A 27,035-nucleotide genomic window follows, 5' to 3' on the forward strand; every position below is an offset into this window, starting at 1 on the left:
AAGATGACCTCGATGCTAGGACGACTTGTGCCAAACAACAAATGAATACTTTGCTTCAGTATTCACTACGGAAAAGAATCTTGGCGATTGTAGGGATGACTTGCAGTGGGCTATAAAGCTTGAGAATGTAGATATTAAGGAAGAGGATGTGCTGGAGCTTTTGGAAAGCATTGAATTGGATAAGTCACCAGAGACCGAGGTACCCCAGGCTACTGTGGGACGCGAGGGAAGAGATCGCTGAGCCTCTGGCAATGATCTTTGCATCATCAGTGAGGACAGGAGAGATCCTGGAGGATTGAAGGGTTGTGGATGTTGTTCCCTTATTCAAGAAAGGGGGTAGAGAAATCCAAGGAAATTACAGGCCAGTGAGTCTTACTTAAGTGGCTGGTAAGTTGATGGAGAACATCCTGAGAGGCAGGATTTATGCACATTTGGAGAGGCATAATATGATTAGGAATGGTCAGCATGGCTTTGTCAAAGGCAGGTCGTGCCTTACGAGCGTGATTGAATATTTTGAGGATGTGACTAAACACACTGATGAAGGTAGAGCAGTAGATGTAGTGTATATGGATTTCAGTAAGGCATTTGATAAGGTACCCCATGCAAGGCTTATTGAGAAAGTAAGGAGGCATGGGATCCAAGGGGACATTGCTTTATGGATCCAGAATTGGTTTGCCCACAGAAGGCAAAGAGTGGTTGTGGACAGGTCATATTCTGCATGGAGGCCGGTGACCAGTGGTGTGCCTCAGGGATCTGTTCTGGGACCCCTATTCTTTGTGATATTTATAAATGACCTGGATGAGGAAGTGGAGGGATGGCTTACTAAATTTGCTGATGACACAAAGCTTGGGAGGTGGTTGTGGATAGTGTGGAGGGCTGTCAGAGATTACAACGGGACATTGATAGGATGCAAAACTGAGCTGAGAAGTGGCAGATGGAGTTCAACCCAGATAAGTGTGAGGTGGTTCATTTTGGTAGGTCAAATAGGATGGCAGAATATATTATTAATGGTAAGACTCTTGGCAGTGTGGAGGATCAGAGGGATCTTGGGGTCCGAGTCCATAGGATACTCAAAGCAGCTGCGCAGGTTGACTCTGTGGTTAAGAAGGCATACAGTGCATTGGCCTTCATCAATCGTGGGATTGAGTTTAAGAGCCGAGAGGTAGTTTTGCAGCTATATACGACCCTGGTCAGACCCCACTTGGAGTACTGTGGTCAGTTCTGGTCACCTCACTACAGGAAGGACGTGGAAAACATAGAAAGGGTGCAGAGGAGATTTACAAGGATGTTGCCTGGATTGGGGAGCATGCCTTATGAAAATAGGTTGAGTGAACTTGGCCTTTTCTCCGTGGAGCGATGAAGGTTGAGAGGTGTACAAGATAATGAGAGGCATTGACCGTGTGGATAGTCAGAGGCTTTTTCCCAGGGCTGAAATGGCTAACATGCGAGGACACAGGTCTAAGGTGCTTGGAAGTAGGTGCAGAGGAGATGTCAGGGGTACGTTTTTTACGTAGAGAGTGGTGAGTGCATGGAATGGGCTGCTGGCAGTGGTGGTGGAGGCGGAAACAATAGGGTCTTTTAAGAGACTCCTGGACGGATACATGGAGTTTAGGAAAATAGAGGGCTATGTGTAAAGCCTTGGTAGTTCTAAGGTAGGGGCATGTTCGGCACATCTTTGTGGGCTGAAGGGCCTGTATTGTGCTGTAGGTTTTCTATGTTTCTGTGATGGAGCTGTCTGAGTTTGCAACATCTGCACCTTTGCAGTGGCCCCTGCATACCAGGTAGAGGTGCAGCCAGTTAGAATGCTCTCCACAGTACATCTGTGGAAATTTGCTAGAGTCTTTGGTGACATCCCAAACCCCTTCAGACTCACGTGAAATATAGCAGCTGGGGTGTGATGAGAGCAGGGTAGAAATTGGCAGCAAAAAAAAAGACAAAAATAATGATAAAAATAAAGGTCAGTGAAGGAAGGTAGTACAAACCCAGTCATCAAAGTAGAAAAAAGAGCTGAGGAAGGGGGTTCTGAGTAAAACTGGAACAAGGGCTGTTTCGTGTTTCCAACAAAGAAAAGACAGGCCATGCAGTTAGCCATAACTACATTGCTGATTTGGAGAAAATGAGTGGAGTTGGAATAGTTGCTGTTGGATGAAGGTAGGTGAAGGAGAGTTGCTTGGGTTTAAGGTAGAATGGAGATGTAGAGGGTTTAAGGAAACAGTTGTTTTGGTGGGCAGCACTGTTCACTTTCAATCATCTCCTGTGCTGATAAGATTTACTCAAAGAAAAGCGGAAATGTGAGGAATGTGCTTTATGGAAATAAAAGCCCGAGGCAATGAAAGTTCTACTGTCTAATTATTCACATTGGTGATCTTAATTTGTGAAGTTCACTCAAAATAAATAGTTAGACAAAAGTTTGCCAGATATATGTTACTGATTATTTGGGCTTGTAATATATTTGACAGAATAATTTAAAATAATTAATAATCAGATGAACTGTGTGGCTCTGCAAATTGGTCAATTTGCCGTGTACATTGCATTTAAGATATCTAACACTTAACACATAGACCATATTATAACTTCTGCAAGATTAGAAAAGACTGAATCCTTTGTTCTGTTTTTACTGCAGCAAAAATCTGTTTAAAATTAGCCAGGGTTCTCCCTATTTCCCATTAGAACCACACTGTGATGGTATAGTGAATTTCAAAAATATTGGTTAGGTAGGAATGGTGTTGTTTTGTTTTAAAAGAATGTCAAATAAATTGTCTGGTTCATATATATTACAACCAGAGTTAATTCAGAATCTTTTAAATTGTGCTACAATTATAATTTGTCAAATTTGAAAGCAAAATCCTTTATCACATTATTATTCATATGGCCTTCATTGAATAATTGCTTGGAGAACAATTACTCCTATAAAGAACATTTGCAAACTCAATATTTCATGGCTCCTTTTTGCAGTGGTTAATTCAGTGGGTTTTGCAAGATTGTATGTTGCTGCATGTGTTGTCAGTAAATGTCTGTTCCTCAGTGGCAAAATTCATAATTGTTTTTAACTTATTTTAGTTTGCTTTTCCTAAATGTTATCATGTTGAAGTTCCTTCATTGCACTTGTTCAGTGATCATGCACAGTGCTAAAGATGCAACTAGCTGTATAGTTTGGCAATTAATATTAAACGAAGCACAAGATTACAGATTTAAATGACAACAGATTACAGATTTGCTCGTAACTGTTGCAATGTAAGGTCATCTGAAGTCTTTGATTGGAGAAAATGCAAAAAACTTGCAAGTGAAGATCTGAAATAAAATCACAAAGCGCTGGAAATACTCAACCTGCCGGGCAGATAAAACTAGAATATAAAAGCAAGGATGTAATGCTGAGGCTTATAAGGCGTTGGTCAAACCACACTTGGAGTATTGTGAGCAGTTTGGGCCCCTTAGCTAAGAAAGTATTTGCTGACATTGGAGAGGGTACAGAGGAGGTTTACGGGAATGAAGATTTATTGAGTGTGTATTGATAAATTTGATGGCCCGGTGAAAGAAGTTGTTCTGGAGCCTGTTGGTCCTGGCCTTAATGCTGCAGCAACATTTCCTGGGCAGACGCAGCTGAAACAGTTTGTGGTTGGGATGGCTGGAGCCCCTGATGATCCTTTGGGCCCTTTCAACCAGTCTGGATGCTCTCGGTGGTGCATCCCCGGAATGAAAGAATAAACGTATGAGGAACATTTGATGGCTCTGGGCCTGTACTCTTGAAGTTTAGAAGAATGAAGGGGGGTATCTCATTGAAACCTGTTAAATATTGAAAGGCTTAGATAGAGTGGACGTGGAGAGGATGTTTCCTGTAGTGGGAGAGTCTGGAACCAGAGGGCACAGCCTCAGAATAGAGGGGCATCCTTTTAGAACCGAGATGAGGAGGAATTTCTTTCGCCGGAGAATGGTGAATCCATTGGCATAAATGGCTGTGAAGGCCAAGTCATTGGATTTATTCAAAGCGGAGGTTGCAGGATGTTTGATTAGTAAGAGCGTCATAAGGTGTTGGAGAGATGGCCCCAGAATGAGGTCGAGGGAGATAGTAAATCAGCCATGATGGAATGGCAGAGCAGACTCGATGGGCCAAATGGCCTCATCCTGCTCTTGTCTTATAGTGTATATTTGGAGGGAGAATCAGTGGTAACCTTTCAGGTCACCATTAAAACTCATAAGCCTCAAACATTGACTCTGTTTCTTCCTCAGCAGATGCTGCTGAGCATTTCCAAAAATCCTCTGTTGTCGTGCACCCTAATCATCGAGAAACCTTATTCATTGATAAAACCTGATTCCTCCTTCTGACAAGTCAGTTTTGAAACTGAGCCAGTGACATTATTTTTCAGTTTAATTCAAATGAATTTAAAGATTTTCAAATAAAGCAGCGAGTGAAGATATAGTTAATCATTTTATATATCAATTCATCTAAAATAGGGATGCTAATTTATGCATCATTTTATTTATTTTTTGAACTATGTGTCAATCTTAATTTGTGTTTGTTCCTTTACGCTGCTCTATTCTACAAAGTGCCCATTGCTGGTGAGTATTTGAAAACAATGGTTTTAAGTGTTACAGGAAATATAAAACCATGTGATGTAGCTGTATGTTTGCCGACGAGTGTTATCTTTTTGCTATACTTAAAGACTGTGATCTTCTGAGTATTTGGACAAATGTTATTATCCAAGCCTAGAACGTGTACCAGCTGCTTAATGGCTGCCTTCTTTCCCTGCAAAAGAGTTGTAATGTGTTTTTATTCTTCCATGTGTAAATACAGCAACTGAAAAGAGCTGTTTTGTGTTTTAGGAAATGAAGTGTTCTGGTGTGTTCTGCTGGTACAAATCATAAGGCAGTCTGTACAATTTTAATTCTGGGTAGATCTCATGATAAATGTGTGGAAACAACATAAATATCTTCTCAAATGGTGTAGTACGTATTTTTGTCAGCATGCCAGGTGTAAGATAATGGTGAAGGGTGACTCTAAAATTGCACGCCATTTATCTCCGGTCTGTGTTCTTTTGTCAGAAGCAGATGGAGAAATTGAACACGAGGTTTTTTCTCGTTCCCTAGATGAAAACCATACAGTGTCGGCAGAGTCAAGCAGGTTGCTGGATGTCCCTCGTTTTCATGGTGAGCACACAGAATCTCCATACCAGACCGGTCAGCTCCACCCTGCCATTCGGGTTGCAGACTTATTGCAACATATCAACCTAATGAAAACATCAGAGGGCTACGGCTTCAAGGAGGAATACGAGGTGAGAATACAATGCAAGTGAATGTTTCATACTACTCATCTTTCTTTAACAGAGTAACTTCAGGAATTCCAACCTATAAACTCTGTTTCCTCATTTTTGTTTCCTGCATGTACTAAGTTTTGTTTTCCAGAGCAATCCTTAACTCTGAGTGATAAGAACCAAATATGAAACCTGCCTTTTTGATATAATGAAACGTGTATGAACTTGGCAACTCTAATCCTTTTACAACAGTCACCGTAAACTCAGTGAGGAAATATCCCAAGATTGGATGCACCTTCAGCCTTGCTGCTGCTTTCCTTGGCCTCTCCTGACATCGTGCCAGCTTTGGAAACTCCATCTCTCTGATGTGGTTTTGGTCCATTTTCCAAGGATGATTGCAGTTCCAGGGACCTTGTCTGTTTTGGAAAGGACTTGCTTAGAGGTGACAAAAATGTGCCCCAGATGGCGCACACAAAAATTTTGGTGGCACGTGGCATGCACCAATTCTTTGGACCCACACCCTTAATAAAAACAAATACTTAATGCTTATAAGGATGACCAAATGATTTTTTACAACCCAAGAACAGTGAGGTGGACTGTTTGTGCCAGCTGGATAGTTCTGAGAATATGGGACATTAGATAATACGTCTTGAAATCCTGGCAGACATGAAATGCCCTTGAGTATTTATATAGTAAATGACTACAATACTATTTAAAAATGATGTTATTTTTCAATTGTTTTTTTTAAGATCATTGATAATTTTTGAATAGGTTTTTAAAATGCTTCATATATTTCAATCTGCTTCTTTTAGTTTTATTAATAACAAAACAAACAATACATGTAAATAAGCAACAGGACCCATCCTTTATCCTTAAGCAAGGTCTATTATCATTGTTACTAATTCATTAGTCAATGATAAATCTCTGTTCAGTGTTACTATGACACTCTAGAATCTTTTTAGAGGATAATCAGCAATTTGGACACACACTGTCAAAAGAAGGATCCTCGTGCCTGTGGTAGGGTCTACATTCATAGCTTGCACACAGTAAACTGGTCGGTAACAGACTGGAATGTTTGCAGATCACAACTGAATTTGTTAATATCCTGTAGGCCATTATTTGAGATTCTGAAGCTGCTAAATTTGAGAAGTTAGGTATGTGCATAATGTGCAACTGATCAGTAATTGATGTGATACCTTTTGTGACTACAGCCTATCTGACGCTGACAGCATGTGAAAGAAGATAGGTGTATTTTCTGCAAAAATTGGTAGCTAATTAACAGTTGGTTGCATCTCCTTTGTCTACAATACAAGGTGGTTAACTGCTCTCTGTTTGCAGGAGCTTCCATAGTCAGACTGCAAGAAATATTGGAATGAAACTCCTGAGTATTGATAAGTTTAGCATTTTGCACTATGGTCAACTAGACAGCCCAGGTCTTACAGTTAACTTCACAGTTTATAACTCTTTACAGTTATACCTTAAAATAGTCTGGATTCAGCTGCTGTTGAGTGAGATGTTCCAAGAACAGGGAGGGCAGCAAGTGAAGAGGGAAACTGGCAGTGTGCAGAGAGGACTTTGTTCATCCCAACCCCAGCCAGCTCTCTTGCTTCCACTAAAGCTCCCCTTCCTTAGCCTGCCACTCAGTGGAGGATTTTCCTTGCCCGTGTGAGTACTGTGTAAAATGATCTCTGGAGCAGAAAAAAAAAGCACTACTTTCGCTTTATGCAGCTTCACATTTCCTGCACTGACTCTGTTTGCAAATCGTTGCTTTTGGAAGTTTGAATTTATGATCTTTCAAGATGCAGCTTCTTAGAGCCTATTATTTCAGGCATCCGTTTTAGGTATGCACAATGACAGAAGATTCGCTGAACATTGACTTCACACGAGTTGCAGCAAAAAACATTGAGTTACTTTATAAATAAGTGATTCAGGTGATAGAAGTCAAAGATTAAAACATGAGACATTTATGAAACTTGTAGACATTTAAACAATGAGTTGCAGTTTCAAAACAACCGCAGTTTCATATGGCTTCCAATGATTTTGCAGCTTAATTGGCCTATTTTACCCAAATTACTTGTTTCCAACATGTGTTCTCAATGGATGTAATGATGTTGATTGTCGGCTAAATGTAACTTGCAATTAGCGCAGTAAAACTATAATTGTTTCACCTGAAAGTATAGAACATCTAATGAAGGATTGCAAATCATTTAATGACGCATGTTACTGTGCCAATATGGTACTCTTTTCTATCAGGAAGAATAGGTTTCATGCATTCGTTAGAAATTCAGTCAAATTCTTTAAAGAGTGGATTAATAACTTTTTTTAATAGATTATATGGTGGCATCACTATCGACCAAACTGGGTGGGTTTCTTGTATTGCAACATTCAAGGATTTTGTCATGTTGGTATGTCTGAATATCAGGATTTATTCTATTTCAATCAAGTGATATAGTATTCATTATTAACTGAGAATGTAGTTTTACTGATAATGTTTCCTGTAGAAATGAATTGTTTCTGAGCAGCTTCCTGTTTACTTGTCACTGTAAAGAAGCCAGCAGAGTGAAAGCGATATATCACAAAGGATTCTCACACAGCATAAAAATGTAATATAGACTGAGCAGCAACTATTAAATAATTCATGTCCAAAATGATCTGTTAAGATTTCACAGGACTTGGAAAAGTTAGATCTTGCAACTAAATCTTGTTGGATTCTTTCCTCGTGAAGGATTATTTACTGTGGTGGATTTATTATGAATTGTTTAATTTCATGCTAATTACTGGCATTTACTTCTCTGTCAGTGACTTCACCAACATGAGGGCAGATGACAAAATTCCCATTGCAATAACCCACATTGTTATTTGAGGGGGATAAGTTAGCCAAATGGTTTATTTTCATTGAAAAGGATCATTTTATTTCACACAAGAGTATTGCTTTCAAGGTTTTTTTTGGTCATGCTTCTGTATTTTGGGTGTCACATTACAGTACTCTGCAAAAATTTTAAGCACATATATAGAGCTAGGATGCCTAAGACTTCTGAACAGTACTGTATTTGGCAAGGGTGAGGTGTGGGGCAGGTGGCAGAGAAGGAGTGCCAGTGATGGGAGGTGGCACAGATGCAGGCTCGCCCAGCCCTGAGACACCAGGTAAGGTATTTAATTCCAAATAATTGGTTTATCGAACATCGCAAAGTTTCTCTCTGGTGCTTCCTGCTCCCTCCTCTCTCCCTTCCCCTTTCCCCAACCATGATTCCCCTCTCCCTGCCCCCTTCTCACTCTCAATCCACAATAGATACCCATATCAGAATCAGGCTTATCATCACTCACATATGCCATGAAAATTGTTTTTTTTTTCTGCAGCAGTACAGTGCATTACATAAAATTGCTACAGTACAGTGCAAAAATATTTGGCACCAGAGCTCTATATGTGCCTGAGACTTTTGTACAGTACTGTATCTGCCTGCCTTTGTAATTAAGGCATCTGCGTGTTATCCGATAGAGGGTGTACCTATTCTTATTTCATACTTATCCGTCTAGGAGTAACATGACATTTGTCGCATTGATCTCAGTCAGAACATCATAAAGAATTTCCACAGTGGGTGGAAAAAAAGATTTAAGGGCATGACAAACGTTTAATTTTAAAGCTTGACATTTGCATATCTGGCAGTCATTGGTTGCTGAATTTGTCTGTGGTCATGGTAATGTTTACTGGAATCATAAATTCAGAGGCTTGGATGGGCAATCAGGTATTACTTGTTCAATGCCTGCCAACTATCCAGGGATTTAAGTTCACTTCATTAAAGCTAATCGGGAATAATAATTGACTGTCGGTACTGGTGATCATTATAGCACTGGAATGCAAAATCCCTCTTCTTTAACTAATACCATTAAGGGATTGAAATCTGATGCCATACCTGGTTTGAGGCCTAAATGTGACTCCATAATCACATCCCTTCTCTGAAATGGACTATCAAACTGTTCAGTGGATAAATTGCTGTATGCAATCAAAGTGCTAGATTGTGGTGGAACTGGGCCGGATACAATAGGCTGGCTCTTGCTTGTCAAAGCTATCACTGTCTCTGGTATTTAAAATCTATTAATATCGAATACATTTTTATTTAACTTTTAAAAACAAGATGCCATATTTTAAGTATATGCAATCCCATGCAACACAAATAAATAAAGACATTGAACTGAAGTAAAATAATCTTAAAAGATTACTTGCCCCTTTTTATGCTCCCTGATAGACCAGTCAGGAAACCCCATTTGAATCAACGTGGGCAAATGTGACCTAAATAAGATTGGCCTGGCAAACCCAAAGCATAATGCTGGGGAATCCCAGCAGAACTGAGCCTAACCACAGGCCTCCATGAATAGCCATCTGTCACTCAGTATGAAACAACTGGCAAAGCACACCTCACTGAGTATGAAACCGGTTGGACAAATGGAGGTCCTCATTGGCACAGCATTCAGATTGCACCCAGCCTGTTCAAAACTTGCAAAGTGCATCTCTCAAATATCCTAGAGCAGGGGATCCTAACCTTTTTTATGCGATGGACCCTAGTTTTGGAACCTCTGTCCTAGAGTGCCCTTATTAGGAGAGCTGTCCCATGGATGTAACTGCTCTCACGGTTTCATCCTGTGGAATGTGCGGAGCTCCTCCATCGCAAGTGGCCGTACCATGCCATGTAGTTGGGGAATTTAACTGTCCATCACCAGCAGTGGTTTGGTAGCATTACTGACGGGCCAAAAGAAAAAAGATTACAATAGATGGTGAGTGGGCTAAAGCAATGAATAAATCTGCTTAACTGATTGTGTGTTTTACTACAGTCATCTGGTAGATGATTCGTCAGTGATCAGAGTGTGGATAAATGCCCCACCACCTGATATTCCACAAGCCTTTCTGCCATTGCGAGTCAGAAGTGTAAAGGAATTCTCTCCAATTTAAAGGAGTTCTTTGCCCTTAGTAGGGGAGAGAGATTGGGGCTGCCAGGAGTTCAGACTGGACAAATATAATAGTAGAAACTTCTGTTGTGTTTTCTGGTAGATATCTTTTTGTAAACATTGGCGGTTTTCTTTTCACTATTTTTTTCTAATTTCTGTACGTTGATTTTTGATGCAACTAGCAAGCACCCTTGCACTAAAGTGCTAAGCAGCCCCAGCCACTTTTCCTTTGGTTATAACCCACCTGTCTAACACCTACATCAGATTAAAAGAGAATTTGTTGGATTAATGTACTGCTATTATGGAATATTTTTGCTTAAACTGTTTTGGACAAGAGAAATTGCTCATGATAATCTGAAGGATAATCATGTTAAACAATGGTGGTGAACCAGTTATCATTTTCCGAGACCATGCTCACATAGATTAAAACAAATTACCTGCGAGGCATGGAACTGGCACACAGGAAGGGAAATGCTCCTGAATGTATTATCAGAGAATAAATACAATATACAACCTGAAATCCTAACACTTCACAGACTTTCACAAAACAGAGAGGAAGAACTATCTACCGTCCAACCCAATGCTTAAGACTCTCAACTAACAAGGGAGAGAGAGAGAGGTATGATCGGTCCTGCCACAGCGAAAGGGGAGACCAACAGCCTTTAATGTGCAGAACTTCAGTCATAGTATTATTACAAAATGAAACATAAAATCACATTGTTTATAAGTTCACAAACACGAGAAAATCCACTGCTGGAAGTCCTGATGAAGGGTCTGAGCCCAAATGCTGGCAGTGTACCCTTTTCGGTAAATGCTGCCTGACCTCCTAAGTTCCTCCAGCATTTTGTGCGTGTTACTATGTTTATAACTTATTGTTTTATCTTATTTTTGTCACTACAAAATATATTGAAAAAGGCTGAATAAAATGCTGCCTCTTAAATATCCTTTGATACTGAGCTGAGCTGTGGTGTTGAATATTGTTCCATATACCTAAATAATACCTGATATGCACTTAACTCTTCTTGCAATTTTCTTGAGCCACCAGCAGTTGTTAGGAATTATACTCTAATTTTAACACATCGTGAAATCAGAAGGTCAGTTTAATGGTTGTTTCTATTGAACTATGATATAAATAAGGTAAAATAATTATAGCCATTGTTTCAACTGTGAGAAGTAGATATTTAGCAAGTTGGAGCAATGAAGGTCTCACATTCAACATTTAGGTAAGCCTCTAATAGTCCAAAATGTCCTTCTTTACTTTTTTCATCAGGAGTATTTGGTACAAGTAAATTTTATGGTTTGCTCTTTGTAGGAATTACTTTAGTGTTACCATTTAGTTATTTATATGGGCTCGCTAAAGTTGCAAACTTTGACTTGAAACTTAAATAATAAAGCAGAAATTATTCCACTTAATATAATTTTCTTCATTGGCAGAGTTTCTTTGAAGGGCAATCTGCTTCTTGGGACGTAGCCAAGAAAGATCAGAACCGAACAAAAAACCGTTATGGAAATATTATAGCCTGTAAGTTGATCTGCAAGTGTCTCTGGTGCATTTTAAAAATTATTTTTATTGAAATTTTGAGTTTCAATGAGCAACATTTTATTTTACCTGAATTTGAGTAGAAAGAAAAATCCTACAACACCCCTTCAAAATTTTTATTTTTTGGCATTGAGATAGCTTGCATTTATTTTTCTGCTTTTCCTTTAGTGATGAACTTCCATCTTTTATTTAAAACCAAATCAAAATGTTGTTTAAAAAAAGCCACTCATAACCACCATTTTCACTTTAACTATTTCATACAGTTATTAACAAAACTAGTCTAGTACGATTTGCAATTGCCAAATATGTAGAAGATTATGTAAAAATGTCAGTATAAACATGAGGTATCCCATAATTGAGAGAGAAGGATTTGGGATAAAAGCAGAGAGTCTGCGATCTCAGTAGGAAGCAGTGTTCAAGAATGGAAAATCAGTAAGTTTTGTTGGAACAAATTCAGCTTATTTTCCCTTTGAATGCAGCTTGGCACTGAAAGCATTCAAGTTTTTTTCTTTTTGAACAGAGATTAAATAACAAGCCACCTGTTAGATTGCTAAATGTTGTTTCTCCACTAAAGAATTGATGTGAATTGTTTTGAATGGATCTAAACTTATAACCTTCTGACCGGTAGATGAGAGCTGCACTGTAGAGCAAAACTGCAAAAATAGACAAACTGCTAATTTTTAGCAAGTTAAATTTGAAAGTAATACTAAACTGTACTTATCAAATTCAAATTCAAACTCAGTGGAATATTTTCAGTCTGTCGCTCACCTCTTTCCCTGTAGCATGGTTTAAATTGTAAATCTGCCGTATGCCAGCACTAGTGTTTGAAACCATCTGGGGAAGGGAAGATATTAATCATCTGAAACAGTTTGTGCCGCTAATTTGTGGTTGATATTGGCATCTATTTTTCAATCTTTTTGTGTTGTTTCTCAGAAAAAGGTGTTGCGTGAATAAATTTAAATTTTGAAATCTTTTCCTACAGATGACCATTCCAGAGTCATTTTACAGTCTCTTGAAGATGATTCAACATCAGATTATATTAATGCAAATTACATTGATGTAAGTGGTATTTCTTGACAATTTGATCTTAAAATTTCATTTCCTGTTTTGTGTCTAAAATTTACAACTCTTACTATGTACACCTTGTATATTAAATTTGCTGGCACTCACTGACACTGTTGTGCTTTCTTTCACATCTGGCTTTGGTTTGGGCTGTAGATATGGCTGTACAGGGATGTAAGTACCACTGAAATAGCTGGATCTTTTTTAATTTTTTTTCTAAATATATTCAATATGTTACTAAAACAAGCAGTACTTGCAGCAGATAGTTGAGCTAACCCTTTTGATTCTCTTCATAAAAAAAGCATTTTCGATTTTCAGTTAGCCTCACATAATATAAGTAGTAATATTTTTCCATGGTGTGGAATGTAAAGAGGTTCTAGCAGAAAATAAACAATGCTCTTGTTAAAGTGCATAAACTAGTTCAATATTCTGCCTTGTATAATGGAGAAAAATCACCTTTTAAGTACATTACTCTGAAATAAACCCTGGATTTTCTTTTATTATTGAATACACTGGCATTTTAAGTTTAGTTATTAAAGTGTTGCGGGTTGATGTTGCAAAATGATTCTGTTAAAGAACCACAGCCAATGGCATACATTATGAAGAGATCGAAGTGGTGAACTCCTGCATGTAATTGAGTTATCATTGTATATTCTCTATGGCTATCTGCTCTGCTTAAAAACTTTTTTTCTAATGCACGTGTGGGTGAAAATAGTAGACTTTTCAGATTTACAGTAAAGTGCAAATATCATTTTATTAAGTTGAAAGTTATCATGGGCCTTGTGACTTTAAATCTACGTTAAAAATTGCATAAGATTGGGATACTAGTTAATTTTAAACTAGATTCTGAGAGTATACAGATAGTTTGTTTTTGTTTGACACAGCCTTGAAGACAAATGCTCTTCAATTAAGTGGTTTGGTGAAAAGGAGCCTTCTTTCACCTTTTCCTAAAAGAGATACCACATATATTTGCACTCTATAAAACATGTGTCAATAAAAAGCAATATCCATACAAAACATTTCAGTAAATGACAATTATGGTCTTGAATATAGTTTTAGGAAAAAGTACTGAAAGAAATTGAAGGCATCACTTACATTGGAACCTCAAGTTTTCCTGAGCCATTGAAGATCACAATTGTGAATAATTTACAAGTGGAATTGGCAGCATTTTGCTAATTAAATGCACTTACAATGGTTTGTATTTCCGAGAGTTCCAAGAATCAAGTCAAATATTTAAAAATGATTAAAACTGAAGTATAACTAAGCAAAATATTCACTGACACGAGAAATTCTGCAGATGCTGGAAATTCAAAGCAAAACACACAAAATGCTGGAGAAACTCAGCAGGTCAGGCAGCATATATGGAAATGAATAAACAGTTGATAATTTTTGGCCAGCACTCTTCTTCAGGATTCGCTTCACATTTGCTTTGCTTGCAAGCCTTTAATATTCAAGAGTTTGTATATAAAGCCTATATTCTCAATTTAAAATATTGTTCATTTTGTTTCTTTAAGGGCAACATAAAACCTTGAAAATGTAATCAAAGTAATTAAAAAAAAGTAAAGCAAGAACTATTTTCCCCAAATTTCATACTGGGAATTAAGATTAGATTTTCCAAAATGGGTGTAATTTACTTCTGAGTTTAGATTGTAATCTTCAATCAGTTCCCTCTTTTCAGTATTAGATTTTTAAAAACATACTTATTTATTTTATTCTTGGACAAACTTGGATTCAGTTAAAATTTCCGAATTTTTGTCAGTTTTTAATTGTTCACTGGTCATTGAATTAAAAATATGCCAATTCAGAGCATTGCTCAGGCATTTCGAACCTATGCAAGGTGCAATTTTGAAAGTGTGTGCTTAAAACATTTTGGAAGGGAGAGCAAGAGTTAAACTGTTCATCTGTTCCAATGCTAGAGCCTTGAATCTTGCTGAAATGCATCTGCTAACTTGAACAATGGAACTGCACATAATACATACCTGTAAGGAAGAAAACGCCAGACAAAAGCTGTGTTGATTTGATTGGCAGGTCATCAGGGGCTCATGTACTGTGGCTGAGCTATGTGAATGGGCCAGATCAGACTTGGTACCCTTATTTTCTCAGAAAACATTGGGAAAACATTGGGAAAGCCTTGGCTCAGCTTTGCTATTTGTCAAAGCTTTCAATTTTTTTCAGAGCTATTTAAAAAATTATAAATGAAAAGAAAAACAGTCTGGTACCATAGAACCATAAAACATTACAGCACAGAAACAGGCCTTTTAGCCCTTTTTGGCTGTGCCGAACCATTTTTCTGCCTAGTCCCACTGATCTGCACCTGGGCCATATCCCTCCAAACCCCTCTCATTCATATACCTGTCCAAGTTTTTCCAAAGAGACTTAAATATTTGGAATCATTACTTACCTATTGCCCTCTCTCTTTCTCTTTGTCTCCCCTTTCTCCCCTCTTTCCTGCTTCTTTCAGGCTATCTCTACCCCTCTTTTCCTTCTTTCCTTGGGCCTCTGCCACTCCCACAATCGTTTTCCCCTTTTCTGCATCTCTCACTCTTTTCCCCTCTCCTCTGCCCCACTTTCCAATTTTTCCAGATGCTCTCTTTTTTAGCATCTTGACTATTCTTTCCCACCTCTCTGTATTTCCTCAAATGTTTTTCCTTTCCTGTCATTTTCCTTTTTTCTCTCTTTTATCTCCTTATTTCATTGTTCGCCTTCACTTTCATCCTTGTTCATTCTTCCCTATCTCCTTTACCCTCTCTTCGCCTTCTTTATCCCTCTCTCCCTCTTGAACTCTCTTACATTTATCTACTTTCTCTGTCTCTTCTTCACAGTTCCCTTTCTTTTCTCTCTGTCTTTCCTCCATCTCTTTGTCTCTCTGCATCTCTTGTTCCCTTTACTCTTCCCTTTCTTCCCTCCCCCAGCTTCTCACTCTTTCCTTTTTGCCCTCCTTGAAATGCCCTGTCCCATTCATGGAAAGCCCTTTGATAGAGGCAGGTACATTATCTGTATTGAACAAAAACCGGAGATTTTTTCACCAGCTTCCATAAATCTGAAATAAAAACAGAAAATATTAACAGACGTTCAGCAGATCAAGTATCACTTATGGAAAGCGAAATATCTAATGTTTCGGGTCAGAGACAGAAACTCCTAAAACTGGAATATTAACTGAGCCTTTGTTTTAAAACTGTTTAGAAATATTATTGAAATTTAGGGGTGTTTAGCCCAAATCAATAAATGGGTGGCATTATTTGTCCAAATGTGAGTAACTTTCTGCGATCGTTTAAACTGAGACCAGTTACGGCTAGAAAATGCTGACACCCCTGAGAATGTTTTAAAATTAGATGAAGATGTGCCCTTTCAGAGGTCTCCCACCCCTTTTCATTGTCCTTTATCTTAATAATTTATGATGAAGTAGGGCAGAGGAGAGGGGTAAGAGTGAGAGAGGGAGAAAAAGGGAAAACATTTGTGGGAGTGGCGGTGAATTAACATTACAGATTTAAATCTGTTATAAAGCTTCACGGCAATGCTAAAGTTGCTGTAAAAAAAGGCACCAGTAAAGTTCACCATAGTTCTATTATTTGTGAGCATCTGGTGCTCCTATTTATTCACATTAGCTACATTTTATTCCAGATGTCATTTTCTTCACCAGACTTATTTTTATATTTTAGTAACTTCCATTTTTATGTTAACATTTTCAACTAAATCATTTTATTCATGCAGATTCCTGTGATCGTTTCAGTGTAAGATGTACCATTGTGGTTTAATGTCATCTCCACTGCCTGTGAAAAGCCTTTAATTTATGATTATGCTAACATTGTTCTTAAGTGCCATTCTGCATAAGGGTCGGCAGGACTGCCATTTGGAGATATTTATTAGAAGTCTGAAATGAAGCATACCCACTCCTCATCTTGCAATTGACAATAGTCCCTTCCTTTTTTTCAGCTAACCTGGTAAAAATTATACTCTATTCCTCTTCAGTCGTAACATATGTTTCAAGTAATGGTTCTTAATTGGATTTGACTTTTATGTAGCTCAGTGAAAATTGTTTGAATTAAGCTGTCGGCCTTTATCTTAATGGTGCTGGGTGAGCAAGTTGCCATTGGTATATGTTAATGGTATCAATGGACTTTTCACTTGTACATTTCTCCAGACCAATCCTTTCTTCAGATGATCTGATTGTGTGAAATATTTTTTATCATTTTTAGGGATACCACAGGCCAAGTCATTACATAGCTACACAAGGTAAGAATTTTACATTAAGTAATGCATAACTTGTATATCGTTGGGATTCTGAAAATAATTCCATTGTATACAGTTTCTGTGACCTAATATGTCTTCAGTTATGCTAGAGAAATGATTGGAAGTATTTTTCTCTTCAAAGTCTTAAACCTTGGTAAGGTAGTGATTCATGATAACCTAAAAATATTGACATGAGGCCAGAGATTAAGTTAACAACCATGCTCTTATTTATTGCACACTGCTGTTCAGACATTTTTAAATTATATAAAACTTACCGCTTTTATTATATTAAAGAAGGAAAGTATAAAGTTATTATGCTGCGGTAGTCATCATCCAACATGTAGTCATGCTGCATGTTGACATGATAATTAAGAAATTGTACTGATGAACAATAATGGACTTGGTACTGATCCCTGCGATATGCTGCGGTAGTCATCATACAACATCACCCTGCGGTGATGCAGAGGCATTACAGTCACTCCCAATCTTTAGCTCTTTTTCAGATGCCTTTTGAATGTTGTAATTGTACTCCCCCACCAACACGTTTCACATACCACCATATCTGGGTGAAAAATGTTGCCCCTCAGGTCTCTGTTAAATCCTTCCCCTTTCGCCTGAAATGTATGCTGTCTAGTTTTTAGACTCCCCTACCCTAGTGAAGACTGTGACTATTTGCCTTGTCTATGTCTTTCATGATTTTATATACATCTTTATCAGGTCATCCCTCAGCTGCGTCTGCTCAAGGGGAAAAAAGCTCCAGTCTATCGTCTCTCCTTATAATTCAAGCCCACCAATCCTAGTAACATCCTTGTGAACCTTTCCTGCACCATTTCTGGATCAGTGATATCCTTTCTAGGTGACCAGAACTGCACATAATAGTCAATGTGGTTTCACTGATGTGCAGTTGTAACATGGAAGTCCCAACTCTTCTATTCAACATTCTGGCCAATGAAGACAAACAAGGCAAGCTCCTTCTTCATCCCATCTACCCTTGTCACCACTGTCAAGGGACTGTGTACTTGTATGCCAAGGTCTCTCAGTTCTAGAACACTCTTCAGGGGCCCCTCCTTTTACTGTGCAAATCCTTCCCTGGTTTAACTCGCCAAATGCAACACTTAACACATTTCCCAATTAAACTGCAGCTGCCATTCCTTAGCCCATTTTCCCACTTGATCTAGATTCTGTTGTAATCATAAATAATCAGTACTACCAATTTTTGTATCTCCACAGACTTATTCATCATGACAACTACATTCTCATCTAAATTGTTAATGTAATTGACATGATAATTAAGAAATTGTGCTGATGAACAATAATGGACTCGATACTGATCCCTGTGACACACCGCTGGTCTCAGAACTCCAGTCTGAAAATCAAACTTCCACTACCATCTGCAGACCCCTTTCACCAAGCCAAGTTTGTATGTAATTGACTAGTTCTACCTGCTGGAACGGTCAGCCATGTAGAACCTTGTCATCGGCTTTGCTGAAGCCCATGCCCTACTCTGGTCAATTCTCTTTACGACCTATTCAAAAAATTCTCAGTCAGATTTGGGAGACCTTTACTCAAGTCCCAGCTCTCAGAAACCTCTCCAATAATTTTCCTACCACTAATGTTAGGCTCACCATCCTACAGTTCTCTGGCCTGACCTTGCATCCTTCTTAAAAAAAAGGCACAACATTAGCCAACCTCCAGTCTTCTTGTACCTTATCTAGGGCTATAGGCAATATTAATATCTACCCCACGGCTCCAACAATTTTTTTTCTCCTTTCCTGCCATGTCTTGGTGAACCTCAGGTCTTTATCCACTTTAAGACCACAAGTACCCCCTCTTTTGTAATGTAGGATATTTGCAGTACATCAGTTCCTTATATCTTCTGTGGATCACATTCATCTTTAAGGGGTCTCATTTTCTCTCTAGTTACTGTTTTACTCTTAATATACGTGCAGTCTCTTGACATTCCCCTTTACCTAGTCTAACAAAGTTATCTTGTCCACATTTTGCTCTCCCATTTCCCTCATTGGGGTGTTGGGCTGGAGACATATCTAGCAAAATAGGTGTAAGGCGCTCCTTCGATCTGCTAGCCTGCAGATCACCCTTGGGCAAGGTGTAGCACCGCTTATTCCACCCCCCCCCCCAACCCCGATGAGGTTCAAGTGAAGTCATGGGAGCAGGTGGTAGATGGTTGTATGAGCAGCTATGTGTATCTCAATTCTTCACTATGCGACCACTGACGCCAGGCAGACAATCTTTGAAGAGTACTGACACTGGCTGGGGTCTCCCATCTTGTGAAGAGACTGTCCAAAAGAAGGCAACAGCAAACCACCTCTGTAGAAAAATTTGTCAAGAACAAGGTCATGGAAAGACCATGATCGCCTACATCATACAACATGGCACATAATGATGATGCGTCCCTACATCCCATATACTCAAGGATTTGTGACTCCTTGTTTAGGGTGGGATATATGCAGTAAGTGAGGAGTGTTAATGATCAGAGGTACCGTGGGGTTCAAGGCACAGTTCCCTGAAAGTGGCAAAGCATGGTAGATGTAGTGTGACGAAGGTACGCGACATGCTTGCTTGCAAAGTTTGGGGCATAGAATAAACAAGCTTGAATGTTTAAAGCATGGAAACAGCGTCTGTTTGCCACACTGTAAGGAGGATGTGATTGTGCTTGAGGTGGTGCACAAGAGATGCATCTGGATTTTGCTTGCTTGGTGGACTTCAGTTTTGGGAAGAGATTTCATTGGTTGGGTTTGTTTTCCATGGGGCAGAAGAGGATGAGAGGTGACTTGATGGAGGTCTATAAAATTACGAAAAGCAAGGATAAGAAAGCATAGGTTTAAGGGGAGAAGAAGGGTTTTAAAGAGGATCTGAGGAGAATTTTTTTTACAGTGGTTGATATTTGGAAGATACTGCTGGGGGTGGTGGTGTGGTTGGGAACTGTTGGAATCAGATACAATCACAATCGTAATATTGGAAATTGCAATTTGTGTGGATGGGCAAAATGGTTGGCATGGGTGTGGTGGATGAAGGGCTTGTTTCCTGTAATGTACAACTCCAATTCTATGATGGATTATAAAGTTCCACATCAGACCACAGGACTAATAAGCTGGCATTGACCTTATGACCTGAATGGTCTGCTCTTGTATCATTAGAGGCCTGTACTGGGCAGCACAGTGACACCACAGCTAGCACTGCTGTCCCGCAGCTTCAGCGATTCAGAATTGACCTTGCTTACTTTCTGTGTAGAGTTTATGCATTCTCACTGTAACCACATGAATTTTCTTCACGTGCTCTGGTTCTTCCCACATTACAAAGGTATTCTGACAAGTAAATTGCCCCAAGTCGTAGGTTGACAGGAAAATTGAAGAGGGAGTTATGGATTTAATGAGAAAATAGCTAACAGGGAACTGAGGGGTGTAGTGCAACAGATGACACTGCTCTGCAGTGAATTGGCAGATACTCGACGAGTTGTATTTTCACCCCTGTTGTAAGAAGTACATGAAATGCTTTATTTCTGTTCAAGTAATTGTTTTAAATTTTTAAATGTTTTTCTTTACAGATTTAAAATGCTTTTAAGTGTTGGGGGCATCTAAGAACCTTCAAAATCATTGATATGTTATATATGGCATATCTTGGTTGGCTGTCAGATATTTTCCTGTTACTTTGAAGTCAGGTTTTATATTAGTCCACCCGTACAATAGCACCGTGTCATGCAAAGCTGTGGTGCAAATCCATCTTCAGACTCACCACAAGAGTACACGGAGGCAGCTTGCTGTCGATTGCACATCCTGGCTCAGTACTGTGCACGGAGTATAAAAGACAGCTATATCAAGCCAAACCAATTCCAAATTAAAAATTATTAGTCCCAGCAATCATGGGCAACTTACTTTATGTACAATTATGAAATTACTTTGAATCTATTGTGTTTGGTCCACTCGTACACGCCCATCATTCTGGGGTTGGCCAACTCCCTTGGTTCAGCACATTCTGAATCTGCAGTAGAGATCTATACTAATTAATTCCAACTAAGATCTAAAATTAACTGAGATGTGCAGATCTAAAGCTAATTAACCTACCAGTGCATCTAACAGTACTTCTGATTTTATGTCTATTTATTTATTTTTTTATTCAGAATATGCCCTTACGGCTCTTACACCCCCCACAACTGCAATTTAACCTTAGCCTAATCAATTTACAATGACCAATTAACCTTACAACCGGTACATCTTTGCACTGCAGGAGAAAACCAGTGTGCCCAGGGATGATGTACAGACCTCTTGACTTGAACAGCATTGCTGCCATGGTGTCACGGTTTAATATAAAACTTAGTGGCTCTTTGTTACAGAAAGTTCTCAGAGCCCTTCATTGACATGTGGAGTGTCTATACTGATAAACAGTTCTCCTGCTCAGAGAAAGATGATCTGGACATTTTCTGTGGTCGGGTTTTACTGTGGTTTGGCACCAGTGAGCTCCTAAGGGTGCCGAACTAGAAAGTTTCACTTTCAATTAACATTTAATGAATGTTACAAGTTAATGCAAGTTGAATACTTTGGGAGAAATTTATTGAAATAAGCTTCAATGTTCAAAATGCTTTGATAATTTTTGTGTATTTGCATTTATTATTATTACTTTCCAATGTAAGTGTGCTTTAAGAAACAGCTGAATAACATATGTGAAAAACTTGTGATACCAGAAATTTTTGAAGCAGTAAATTATTTCTCACATTACATAAATAAAAGGGCAGCAGGGTAGTGTAGTGGTTAGCACCATCACTTCATACCAATCAGGTGTAAATTCCTGCCGCTGTCCAAAAGGAGTTTGAACATTCTCCCCTCGACAGCGTGGGTTTCCTCCTTCCGCTCCAGTTTCTTCCTGCATTCCAAAGATGTATGGTTTGGTTAGGATTGGTAAATTATGGGCCTGCTATGTTGGTGTCAGAAATATGGCGACACTGGCCCCAGCACAATCCTTGCTGATTCGAGTTGGTGCAAATGACACATTTCACTGCATGTTTCATTGTACATGTGACAAATAAAGCTAATCGTTTAACTAACTTTCTCTTGTTCTTTTCTCTAGGGCCAGTACATGACACTGTCTATGACTTCTGGAGAATGGTCTGGCAAGAACAATCAGTTTGTATCGTTATGGTCACAAATCTGGTGGAAGTTGGAAGAGTAAGTCTAGTTTTGGTGGTGAGATCGTATATGCCAATATTTTGGAGCATGTAAAATCTGAGAAAAGAAAATTTTTTTAAATGGCAGATGCTAGAAACCTGACAAATATTAATTCTACTCTTTCTATGGATGTTGTTTGATGTGCTGAGTATTCACTAGTTTAAAGTCCAGAGTGTGTTTTGCACAAGGCAAAGCTTCCACTGCTTGCTGTACTTGGATTTTATTGCTCCTTAAAATATACGTAAGCAACATTCTCTGGCCATTAGTGGTTAGAGTTATTAGACTAGGATGAGGTGCACCCGATTCCATCTCTAACTTCACTCAAAATTGTCTTTCATCCTTAACACATAGCCTTCCATGTGAAATACAGAAAAATTAGAACACTATCAATATTACTACAGTACTATAAAACTGTGTATTAGTTTCTAATAGTTATAGGAGAAATTCATCCAGTGTATGCTGTCATCTTCTTTTGATTGACTGTAAATTAACAAAGTCAGTGCAGACACCTAGTACAGATAATAGACAGCCTTTATACAATGCCTTCTATCATTGCATCCTCCAAATTGTCATTTCCATTGTAACATTCAAGATAATTGTTGATACCTTCAAATTTTTCCAAGACTGCCATCCCTTTCACAGTCTTCATCTCCTTGGCAACTTCATAAAGTTTTCAAAGAGAATTTACTTTAAAGGAGATGGCTCAAGAAACGAGCTCATTTTATTTGATTGGGTCCACCCGACACTGTGTAGTATATTTGTGAACTGATGATGTTGGAAATCCAGAGCAACACATAGAAGAATGCTAGAGGAACTCAGCAAGTCGGGCAGCATCTGCGGAAGAGAATAAACAGTCGCTGTTTCAGGCTGAGACACCTAACATCAAATCAGACTATTTCAGAGAATGTTTATTGCAGTGCCATTTGTAACAATGGCTAAAGGTCTCGTGGGCCTCTTTGCAGAATTTTAGATGGTGACAAGGAAGTTTACAGGGGTGAGATAAATCAGCTGGTTGAATGGTGTTGTAACAATAACCTTGTACTCAACATCACTAAAACCAAGGAATTGATTGTGGACTTCAGGAAGAGGAAGTTGAGGGAAGACAGACCAGTTCTCATCAAGGGATCAGCAGTGGAAAGAGTGAGCAGTTTCAAGTTCCTGGGTATCAACATCTATCCTGGTCCAATTACAAAGAATGCACAACAGCAGCTATATTTCATTAGGAGTTTGAGGAGACTTGGTGTGTAACCCAAGGCACTCCCAAGTTTCTACCAGTGTACCGCAGAGAGCATTCTAACTGGAGAGGCCACCACACAGGACCGGAAAAAACTGCAAAAAGTTGTAAACTCAGCCAGATCTATCATGGGCAATAGCCTCTCCAGTATCCAGGACACCATCGAAAGGTGATGCTTGAAGAAGGGCCCTCTTCTTGTTGCTACTATCAAGGAGGAGGTACAGGAGCTTGAAGACATACGCTCAAAGTTTCAGCAACTCCTTCTTCCCCTCTGCCATCAGATTTATGAATGGATAATGAACCCATGAACACTACCATACTATATTTTACTCTCTTTTTGCATTAGTTTTTAATATATATTTCTTATAGTAATTTGTAGCTTTTTAAATTATTATGTATTGCTGCTGTAAAACAACAAATTTCACTGCATATGCCAATGATATTAAATCTGATTCTTTTCAACTATTTCTGTGAAACTTTGGCTAATTGGGCAAAATGTTCCAGTGCCCGATGTGTCCCAATTAACCAGAATCCACTGTATTTTCTTGCCCTTTTAGTATTCCAGCAAGGATAATGCAAAACAATTCCGTTTTAATTGCTTGTCTATAATAAGTATTTCAGTTATCACTATAAAACTAGGATAATTTCCCATTCCTAATCTTTTGATTTTTAAAAATTTAAATCCTAGGTCAAATGTTACAAATATTGGCCAGATGATAGTGAAGTTTATGCAGATTTCAAAGTTACATTCGTGGAAGAGGAGCCTCTTGCAGAATATGTTGTTCGAACTTTTACATTGGAAAGGGTAAGTTCATTTATCAACCCTAATTTCCTCACTTTGTTTCTTTACAGTACTTACCTGATGTAATGATTTTTAGGAGAAGTGGTATTCAGTCAGATTGATTGTTCAAATTATGTTCTACCCTCATTACTTAACCCACACAAACCGGAAAAATCTGCAGTTAAAATAATCAGGCATTTACTTGTTGGACTGGAAAATAAATTAATGGACAAAGTAGGTGATCATAGAAAATTCAATTTCATGCTAATGCACGTGACTATACAATATATTAAACGCTAATCTGTGGATGCTGAGCAGCCAACAGCAAGTGTGCTTTCAAGTCAGCAGTGTGCGTTCGGCACCAATTGGGTGTTATATTTCTGTGACAACTTAATTGGCGACTGCTAAATATGCATTAATCACTGGTTATTTAACCTCCAAAAAAGGAATGAGCCAATATTCCTTTAAGATATTTATAGCAAAAATAAAGATGGTTATGACATTACTTGTGAACAATTTAATAATATTTTAATTACCGAGAAGCCATGTTTAAAAGCCAAAATGTTACATATCAAGTTTTAGGAGTTTGGAATAAATTAGCTAAATTCAAATAGAATTGCTAGGATTAACTCTTAAAGGCCTGAAGAATGCATGAAGATGGATAGATTGGATAGTTAAGGGAACCTCTTGTTTTCACATCTTCAGAAAAAATGTCTTGGTTTCACACAATGGGCGAGGAGAAAACACTGTAGGACCGCAGGTTTGAAACCCTCTAAAATGGGAGGAAGGGTCAGTGAACCACTAGTTATAATATTACTGGTAAGATGCACAGGTCAGGCTTTTTTTAAAAACTGAGTTTGAAGTCTAGGTATGTCAGTGGTATAACCTCTGAGATGTGTTACGTACCCCGTAACTGGGTCACTTACCAGCAAAGATAGAGAGGTCCGTTGAAGTCTGATGGTACTATTTTTAAAAGTATTTATTGATAAAGGGGCACAAAAATAAGATTAATGCAAACATACAGATAATATACGTCGTCAATACTAAATCTAAAAGCGCGGGTATAATAATAATCAATAAGAAATAGCTCTATCGTTGTCTAGGGGATAATGTATTGTCCAATGGAAATATAACAGTCACTGTTAGTTCGTTCAAGCTGCAGCGTTTTGGGTTTAAGAGAGACGGTTTAAACTTGCCCAGGTCTTTTATGATGCCAATCCTTTGAGTCAGGGGAGTTGGTTTCCCCGTTGCTAGCTAAAAGCCGTTTTCCGTGGTACCAGCCACCAGTTCCAGGCAACGGAACTGAACGCACGTGGCCTCCTGCAAATGGCTTCCCGCTATTACGGGATCGCTAGCGTTTCTTCTGGTGCATCTGAGGGGCTGTTCCTACAGACCCTCTTTTATCCTGACTCGCAGGGTCTTAGATGTCAATCAGGTAGGGGTGATGCAATCTCTCCCTCACCCAGCCCACTTTGCCTGAGGGCGTTCACGTAGCATAGTATCTCAATCCACAAATTTGTCTCCAAGAGACAATGGCCATGTCCCGTAGCTTTACATCGCCGGGGAACGAGACATTCTGCACGTCTCTCTCTCATTTCCTGGGTCCCCTGACCCAACCCAATAGTGATCTTGCGATTCTCACAAAGGAGGGGGCTGCAGGCATAACAGATGTTAGCCATTTCTTGCTACTTGTCTGAAAGATCAAGAGAAGTAGCTAAGGTGGTTCTCCAGACATGAAATCTTCATGTTGAGCGCCCTAGTTGGGCGGTCATTTATTGATTCTGTGATAGTTACTATTCCATAGATCTGTTGAAAATGCCCACAAGAAAATGAATCTCGGGGCTGTATATGGTGACATATATGTACTTTAATAATAAAATTTACTTTGAACTTTATGAACCTTAGTTTCAGGGATTGATCTTTCAAGAGGAGCTGTGGTATGTTGTCCACAAAAACTAAGCGTAGCTGACGCAACAGAACTATTGGGATTCTCCTTGACTTCACTGAGTTTAGGAATCTTGAACCAGGAAGGAAGTGGCTCGGCTAGCAGAGCTGCTGCCTCATAGCTCAAGAAACTAAGATTCAATCCTGACGTAGGATCCTCCCTGTATGAAGTTTGCACACTCTCCTTGTGATTGCATGGGTTTTATTCTAGATGTTCTAGTCTCCACTTGTGTCCCAAAGTTGTGCAGTTTAGTAGGTTAATTTGCCACTATAATTGTTGAGTTGAGTTCTTCTCCAGTGCTGCCAATTCATTTGCATCACAATACAAGGAGACATCGTCAGTGTGCTGTTAATTTGTGGTGTGTCCTCCAAATGCTTGGCTTTAAGTACTTACCAATCAGCTGATTGGTCGTCATTGCAGAAACTCAGCTGTGACATGGGGGAGGAGGTCTCATTGCTGATTGGTTGTAGGGCGAACTCTGTCCTTTGTGGTTTGGAATTTTGCCCACATAGGCTTATAAATAGGATGGAGGTGTACATATCTGTTTACAGAATTGTTCCTGGAAAACCATGCTTCCAGGAAATCTCTTGCATGCTCAGTCTTTGCTTGCACCGTGACTTTCAGTGATGCCCAGTCCAGTTTGTGCCCTTCTTGATCTTCATGAGCAGAGGCTAGGGGGAGTTGGTCATGGCACTCAACAGCCAGTCGATGTTCATGGATAAGGATAAGCATTCAGGAAATGTGATGTGAAGGAAGCAGCAGATTATAGGGCAGAATACTCATTGGAAACATTAATGTACATAAATCAGGTGAATGGAACAGCCCCACCATCAACCATACTATAAAAATGTGGAAGGAACTGTGAGAATGGGA

The 27,035-nt window shown here is 39.0% G+C and overlaps 1 protein-coding gene across 8 annotated transcripts in view; it reads left to right on the forward strand.

The window, feature by feature from the left end:
- Positions 1-27,035, forward strand: part of ptprk (protein tyrosine phosphatase receptor type K) — a 641,623-nt gene that overhangs the window by 584,111 nt on the left and 30,477 nt on the right. For 4 of the 8 annotated variants that reach the window (XM_073057323.1, XM_073057324.1, XM_073057327.1 and 1 more), the window contains 6 exons: positions 5,086-5,270; positions 11,625-11,712; positions 12,713-12,789; positions 16,989-17,025; positions 22,105-22,202; positions 24,125-24,241. In XM_073057323.1, coding sequence (XP_072913424.1) covers positions 5,086-5,270; positions 11,625-11,712; positions 12,713-12,789; positions 16,989-17,025; positions 22,105-22,202; positions 24,125-24,241 — 602 coding nt within the window. Of the gene's footprint in view, positions 1-4,545; positions 4,558-5,085; positions 5,271-11,624; positions 11,713-12,712; positions 12,790-12,948; positions 12,967-16,988; positions 17,026-22,104; positions 22,203-24,124; positions 24,242-27,035 lie in introns of all 8 variants that reach the window. The other 4 variants (XM_073057322.1, XM_073057320.1, XM_073057325.1 and 1 more) reach the window with 2 other exon arrangements.

This window comes from Hemitrygon akajei, chromosome 9 (genome assembly GCF_048418815.1).
Source record: "Hemitrygon akajei chromosome 9, sHemAka1.3, whole genome shotgun sequence".
Classification (NCBI taxonomy): Eukaryota; Metazoa; Chordata; class Chondrichthyes; order Myliobatiformes; family Dasyatidae; genus Hemitrygon; species Hemitrygon akajei.